This window comes from Budorcas taxicolor, chromosome 15, assembly GCF_023091745.1.
Source record: "Budorcas taxicolor isolate Tak-1 chromosome 15, Takin1.1, whole genome shotgun sequence".
Classification (NCBI taxonomy): domain Eukaryota; kingdom Metazoa; phylum Chordata; class Mammalia; order Artiodactyla; family Bovidae; genus Budorcas; species Budorcas taxicolor.
The window spans coordinates 76,584,221-76,592,434 of NC_068924.1; the positions used below are offsets into that span (position 1 = coordinate 76,584,221).

The following is an 8,214-nucleotide window of genomic DNA, read 5'->3' on the forward strand; positions in this document are numbered from 1 at the left end:
ATTTTGACTCTAAATACTGAATTGCTTATTTTCATAGTCCAAATTTCTTTACAAGTTATCCCTATTTCTAAGAACCCAAAGTAAATATAGAATGATTAGATGACACTTCCCTAGTTTTACATATAACTTTGGTAACTTTGCTTATATCTAATTGGATACATGTATGTGAATATGAATGGATTTGATTAATTTGAAAATATTCTAATGAAAAACTAACTTGAGTCTAGCTTTTCAAATTTCAGTGTACTCTATTTAATGCAGAAAATTCACCAAACAATCCCAGAAGTGAAAGGACCATTTTCCTAGTAATTACATTCCATAAAGCCATCTTTACTTCCTTATTCCTGAGGCTGTAGATCAGAGGGTTCAACATGGGGATGACCACTGTGTAGAACACAGAAGCCACTTTGTCCTGAGTCAAGGAGTAGCTGGAGGAAGGTCTGAGATAAGTGTAGATGGAGGTGGAATAGAACAGCATGATGGCTGTCAGGTGAGACGCACACGTGGAGAAGGCTTTGCGCCTCCCCTCCCCTGCGTGCATGCGGAAGATGGAGAAGAGACTGTAGCAGTAGGAGGTGAGGGTCACCAGCAGAGCCCCAACCATATTCACACCAGCGAATGTGGACAAGATGCTTTCATGCAGGCGTGTGTCAGAACATGAGAGCTTAAAAAGTTGGGAACTGTCACAGAAGAAGTGATGGATGACATTGGAACTACAGAATGACAAGCTGCTCACATAACCTGTGTGAATCACAGAGTTCAACAGTCCTGCTGTAAAAGCCCCTGCTGCCATTTTCAGGCAGACGGTCCTGGACATGATCAAGGAGTGAAGGAGAGGGTTGCATATGGCCACAAAGCGGTCATGGGCCATTACCCCAAAAAGGATGCATTCAGTTGTGGCCAACGCTATAAAGAAGTACATCTGCAGGAAGCAGCCAGCAAAGGAGATGGACTTCTTCTCTGATAATAGATCTACCAGCATCTTTGGGGTGATGGTGGATGAATAACAAACATCCACAAAGGACAGGTTAGCCAGGAAGAAGTACACGGGTGTGTGAAGTCGGGAATCCACTCTGATTAAGAGGATCATCCCAACATTCCCCACAATTGTCACTGTGTAAATCACAGAAAAAAAGAAAAAGAGGAAAACCTGCTGCTCCCGTGTGTCTGCTAAGCCCAACAGGATGAACTCAGTCAGCAGAGTATAATTTTTTCTGGCCATTTGTCACAGGTATAGTATGCTTAAATTTACATTAGGTGTTGCAGGTATAATATGCTTAAGTTTTCACTAGGCCCAAAGTTTGCAGAAAATAGTACAAATATGAATGATTTTTAGTGGTTGGCATATAGAAAACATAACGCCTAGGATAATAGAGCATAATAAATACTGAAACTGACATAATAGTTGTTAGTAGAACAAAATGAGTAACTCTTGGAATTTATTAAGCAGTTGTATCACATTTGGGTTGAGGGATTAAAAAATGACTGGTCAAGGTCCATGTATTTCATTTCAGATTAATTTTTTTTTTTTTTTTTTTGCAAATCCAGTTGCTGCTGCTAAGTCGCTTCAGTCGTGTCTGACTGTGTGACCCCATAGACGGCAGCCTACGAGGCTCCCCCGTCCCTGGGATTCTCCAGGCAAGAACACTGGAGTGGGTTGCCATTTCTTTCTCCAATGCATGAAACTGAAAAGTGAAACTGAAGTTGCTCAGTCGTGTCCGACCCTCAGCGACCCCATGGACTGCAGCCTTCCAGGCTCCTCCGTCCATGGGATTTTCCAGGCAAGCGGACTGGAGTGGGGTGCCAGTATCCATGTTGTATTCTTTCTCGTTTAGCCCACATACAAAATATAAAATAGAGACGTGTTCTTGCTGAAGTCTCTCCCATATCTTCTGAACAGACACTTAATTTTAATTCAAATATGTTTTTTTTTTTTTTCTTCTCCTCAAGATCACTCTATATGTTCTTCAACTCAATAATTCATGCATCACCACCTGGAAATTGCTTTTGTGTTCTCCAAGCAGCAAAAGCAGCCCATTTCAAATAACCAAAATTTGGGCATGTATTATATTGTTTAGAAGAGGAGGGCAAGGCAACCTGCTCCAGTATGCGTGCCTGGAGAAGTCCATGGATAGAGGAGCCTGGTGGGCTACAGTCCATGGGGTTGCAAAGAGTCAGACACGGCTGAGTGACTAAGCACAGCATAGCCTATTGTTAAGAATGATTCTGTAGTAAACCAGTAACCATCCTCATCACAAACCACACTGTCCAATGAATGCCATATAGTAACAGACACTATACCTGTCCACGGCAGTGAATGACAGTACCAAGTTCTTATTGCATTCTTCTCAGTACTAACTTTTTAGTCAAGTATTTTCTTTTTTGTCAAAATCCCCAATAAATCAGTTGAGGCACAAAAATAAAATGAAGACAGTTTTCATGTTTTAAATGAAATAAAAATCAGTAAAAATATGAATCAGCTCTTTGTAAAAATGTGAGGCATCTTCTGAGTATATACACATTGCTGCCCCTTTATTTTGTTCTTAAACAGGGTTGGGTGCACTTGGGGACTGATTTATGGATTTTGATTGTGAGTCAATCCTCTAAAGGCAGAAGCTGAAGTCTCAAAAGTAATTAAAATGTGATCACACCCAGAGAGATGGAATCAAACACTAGTGTGATCTTCATCATAACACGGCTCCTGATCTCTGTCTTTTTAAAGTCTTTGCTTTATTTAAAAATGGTTCCATGTCTTGGCTATTATAAACAGTGCTGTGATGAACATTGCGGTACACATGCCTCTTTCATTTCTGGTTTCCTCGGTGTTTATGCCCAGCAGTGGGATTGCTGGGTCATAAGGCAGTTCTATTTCCAGTTTTTTAAGGAATCTCCACACTGTTCTCCATAGTGGCTGTACTAGTTTGCATTCCCACCAACAGTGTAAGAGGGTTCCCTTTTCTCCACACCCTCTCCAGCATTTATTGCTTGTAGACTTGCACTGGGATGACCCAGAGAGATGGTATGGGGAGGGAGGTGGGAGGGGGGTTCAGGATGGGGAACACGTGTACACCCGTGGCAGATTCATGTTGATGTATGGCAAAACCAATAGAGTATTGTAAAGTAAAATTAAAAAAAAGATGCAGGGTGACAATAAAAAATAAATAAATGAAAATGGTTATTTAATTGTCTCTTTCTTTGTAGTGTTAGCAGCTTAGTCCAAATGGGTATATAACCTACTACCATACTACTGTCCTTCCCTGTGTGGGTTTCTGTGTATCTCTCCCCTTAGCAGAGTAATTTTAACTTTTATTCCACATTTGTTCTTGAGTGGAATTAATCAGAAGGAGAAAATAACTACTAACCTCATGCCTACATGAATACTTATTGATCGAGATGAACAACATGGACCACAGATGGTAGAGGCGGATGACAACTTTATGAGAGAGAATGTAGGAGTAGGAGGTGAGGGTCACCAGCAGAGTTCCGACCATATTCACACCAGTAAACGTGGAAAAGATGCTTTCATGCAGGCGTGTGTCAGAAAGGAGAGCTTAAAAAGTGTGTGTGGGGGGGTGCTGTCACAGAAGAAGTGATGAATGACATTGGAACTGCAGAATGGTAAGCTGCTTACATAACTGGTGTTTACCATGGAGTTCAACAGTCCTGCTGTAAAAGCCCCCACTGCCATTTCTATGCAGACCATCCTGGACATGATCAAGGAGTAAAGGAGAGGGTTGCTTATGGCCAGATAGAGTCATAGGCCATTAATGCCAAAAGGATGCATTCAGTGTGGCAAAGTGTATAAAGAAGTACATCTGCAAAAAGCAGCCAACAGAAGAGATTGTCTTCTTCCTGGATAATAAATCTACCAACATCTTTGGAGTGATGGTGGAGGAATAAAAAACATCCACAAAGGACAGGTTAGCCAGGAAGAAATACATGGGTGTCTGAAGTTTGAAATCAGTCCTGATTAAGAGAATCATCCCAACGGTAAGCATGTAAATCAGCAAGAAAAGGCAAAGGGGGATTACCTGTAGCTCCAATGTATCTGCTAATCCCAACAGGATGAACTCTGTGAGTGAAGTGCAATTTTTTCTGCCCATTGATTACAGATACAGTATGCTTAAACTTAAACTGGGTGTGCATATTTCCCATTGCACAATTTACCAGAAATAGAAATATTGATAAAGTAAAACATATATGGAAAAGAAACCTAGGACAACAGAGCATGGTAAACAGAGTCAGAGGAGAACTAGCAGACAAATGAATAAGCATTGGATTTTATTAAGCAATTGGCTCTATTAATTCTGGACTAAGGGATCCACAAATGACTCATCTAAATACAGATACATCACCGAAGGTTTTTTTCAAATGCAGCATCTATGTTCTATTCTTTCCCTTCCATATCCAAATGCAAAGTACAGAATTATTCTTGCTGAAGTTTTTTTTTTTTTTTTTTCCATTCTCTGAGCAGGCATTTGAATTTACCTGAAATGATTTTTTTTTTTTTTCTCCTCAAGCCTGCGCTCTATATTCTTCAACTCCAAAATGTATGCATGGTCACTTGGAAATCACTTGTGTGTTCTCCAGGCAGCAAGAAATAGCCCAGTTCGATAACTGATATTTTGACATCTATCATATTCTTAATGGTGATATTGTAGTGTATTAAGGCACACAAATAAGTGTTCTTCTTTCAAAGCACACTATCAGATTAATGCCGTGTGGTAGCACACACTATAACTATTTATGGCGGTGAATGACAGAGACTGCACCAAGTACTGAACAGCATTTTTCTCAGTACTAACTTGTCTAATCTATTATTTCTGTTTTTACTAGAATCCCTAATAACTCAGGTGAGGCACACACACACAAAAAGCATAAAAATGCAATTTTCATGTTTTAAGTGAAATGTAAAGCAGTGAAATTTTGAATTACCACTTTGTAAAAATTTGAGACACATTCTGAGTATATGCATTTTGCTATCCTTTTATTTTGTTCTCCTTAAAGAAGGTTGGGGACTAGATTATAGGTTTTAATTGTGTCATGAATCCTCTAAAGGCGGAAATTGTAGTCTCAGAAGTACTTAAATATGATCATGTGCAAGTAGATGTGATTAAACACTATATGGAACTTGCTGATTTCTCTGCTATTTCAAAGTTATTTATTTGCCAAATTAAAAAAAAAAAGATCTATTTAATTTTCTCTTTCTTTGAAGTTTTAGCTTATTCCAATGGTTACATAATCCTCTACCAAATCCTGATTCTTCCCTTTGTGTGTGTGTGTGTACCCCTACACTTGTCTGGCTGAATTTAACCTTCAGTCTAGCTCTGTTCTTGAAAGTATGTTAGTCACTCAGTTGTGTCTGACTCTTTGGGACCCCCTGGTCTGTAGCCCGCTGAACTCCTTTGTCCACGGAGTTCTCCAGGCAAGAATATTGGAACGGGTTGCCATTTCCTTCCCCAGGGACCTTTCCAACCCAGGGATTGAACCCAGGTCTCCTGCATTGCAGGAAAATTCTTTACCAACTGAGCCAACATGGAAGCTCTGTTTTTAAGTGAAATAAATTAGAAGGAGATACTAACTTCTAACTACATGCCTACATGAATATTCATCAGACCCTGCTGGACTATATGGACAGCAGAGGGCACTGGATGGTGTGACAGGTCATGGGATCTGCTTTGTTATATCCCAGATGACTTCAATATTGCGACTTCTATCAGGAGCAACTTCAGCAGCAAGGGCAAGGGAAGAGCCACAGGGAATATCCCTCCAAAAGTTCTAAGTGTGGTTAGCATCTGAGCAAGCCCTGAATCCCACTAAATTTCCTCCAGAATTCTACTATGCCACTCCATTCCATCTATATATTATTGCTTACCTTTAATATAATATACAGATTAACTTTAATGGATTTCATTGGTGACTGGTAGAATATTTCCATAATTAGGGAATCCCTGAGACTGTTTTTAGGATATGAGTCTGCTTTATCCTTCAAAGATCAGTCTACACACTTTGAACTATACATTGATTAAACTCTGCTATAGCTGACTGTGACTGCATGTGGCTTTGTGTATAATATGTGGATCAGTCTGGGAGATGAAATGTGAGAGAACAGGAAACTTTTGAGAAGAAAAGATGGGAAGAGAAGAAAAGCTGTTGCAGTTGGTGCCTTCTAACCAGACAGCAGTTTTCTAAACAAAATATATTTAAACAAATTCCTATATATTCTTAATGAATAAGTATGTGTTTATGGGGATAAAGAAAATGAAAGTCCACATGTTTACTATAGCAGTTAAATGATATTACTGATTTTTGATTTAAGCATTACCGCCCTAATTTAATAAAGTGGAAATCTACTTTGAAAACATTTTCACACATGTGATATTACAATCCTTTACAGAACATAAATGTTGAAAAATACATTTAAAAAGCTGACAATTACAAATATAATACACAACTAGATTCATGTGACATTGCAAAAGTTATCTCCATATACTTAACCCTTTATTTCCATAACCAAGACAGCTTTATGAATAAATCACATTTTAGAAATCTATAGGAAAACATACAATGATTAGAAAAAAGTTTCATGATCTTACATAAGTTTGATAAGTTATATCTAACAGGACTCGTGTCCATGAACATTACCAGAACATGATTATACATTAAGTTTTAATGAAGATAAGCTTGACCCAGTTTCTGAAAGTTAAATTGCATATTCTATTTAGTTCAGAAAATTAATCAATCACAGAAATGAAGGAATCCGTTTCATAGTAATCACATTCCATAAAGCCTTCTTCACTTCCCTGTTCCTGAGGCTGTAGATCAGAGGATTCAACATGGGGATGACCACTGTGTAGAACACGGAAGCCACTTTGTCCTGAGTCAGGGAGTAGCTGGAGGAAGGTCTGAGATAAGTGTAGATGGAGGTGGAATAGAACAGCATGATGGCTGTCAGGTGAGACGCACACGTGGAGAAGGCTTTGCGCCTCCCCTCCCCTGCGTGCATGCGGAAGATGGAGAAGAGAATGTAGCAGTAGGAGGTGAGGATCACCAGCAGAGCCCCAACCATATTCACACCAGCGAATGCGGACAAGATGCTTTCATGCAGGCGTGTGTCAGAGCAGGAGAGCTTAAAAAGTGGGGGACTGTCACAGAAGAAGTGATGGATGACATTGGAAGTGCAGAATTGCAAGCTGCTCACATAACCTGTGTGAATCACAGAGTTCAACAGTCCTGCTGTAAAAGCCCCTGCTGCCATTTTCAGGCAGACGGTCCTGGACATGATCAAGGAGTGAAGGAGAGGGTTGCATATGGCCACATAGCGGTCATGGGCCATTAACCCAAAAAGGATGCATTCAGTTGTGGCCAAGGCTATAAAGAAATACATCTGCAGAAAGCAGCCAGCAAAGGAGATGGACTTCTTCTCTGATAATAGATCTACCAGCATCTTTGGGGTGGTGGTGGATGAATAACAAACATCCACAAAGGACAGGTTAGCCAGGAAGAAATACATGGGTGTATGAAGCTGGGAATCAATTCTGATTAAGAGAATCATTCCTACATTCCCCACAACTGTAAGTGTATAAATCACAGAAAAAAGGCAAAATAGGGTAATCTGTAACTCCAGTGAGTCTGCTAAACCCAACAGGATGAACTCAGTGAGCACAGTATAATTTTTTCTGGCCATTTATTACAGAAATTTTATGCTTAAAGTTGAATTCTTTCTTAATATTTTCCTCTCAAAAGTTTACAGGAAGTGGTAGGTCTAGTAAAATCAATCACACATGAAAAAAAAATCTAGGATAACAGAGCATAATATATAGAACAAGTGGAGCAAGAGGAAAATTAGTGGACAAATGAATAAGCATCGTGCTTAGTTGCTCAGTCATGTCCGACTCTTTGTGACACCACAGACTGTAGCCCACCAGGATCCTCTGTCCATGGGATTTTTGCAAGCAAGAATACTGGAGTGGGTTGCCATTTCCTTCTCCAAGAATAAGCATTGGCATTTATTAAGCAATTCTCCGTGTTAAAATACACCTGGGTTGAAAGATTCTCAAATTATTGGGCTAAGTACACATATTTCACTTCAGTTTCTGCAAATGCCATATATATATATATATATATATATATATATATACACACACATATATATTCTATACTTTCTCTTCTAGCCTACATCCAAAATGCAAAGTACCAAACTATTCTAGCTGA

The 8,214-nt window shown here is 39.4% G+C and overlaps 1 protein-coding gene and 2 pseudogenes across 1 annotated transcript; all 3 read right to left on the reverse strand.

The window, feature by feature from the left end:
• Positions 1 to 366: 366 nt before the first annotated feature.
• On the reverse strand, positions 367 to 1,222 carry LOC128060774 (olfactory receptor 5F1-like; annotated as a pseudogene).
• A 2,077-nt stretch (positions 1,223 to 3,299) lies between these two features.
• Positions 3,300 to 4,103, reverse strand: LOC128059957 (olfactory receptor 5F1-like; annotated as a pseudogene).
• A 2,639-nt stretch (positions 4,104 to 6,742) lies between these two features.
• LOC128060737 (olfactory receptor 5F1-like) lies at positions 6,743 to 7,699 on the reverse strand. Its single transcript, XM_052653116.1, has one exon. It carries the CDS (start codon positions 7,685 to 7,687, stop codon positions 6,743 to 6,745), a length of 945 nt encoding a protein of 314 aa, XP_052509076.1. The 5' UTR covers positions 7,688 to 7,699.
• Positions 7,700 to 8,214: the final 515 nt, after the last annotated feature.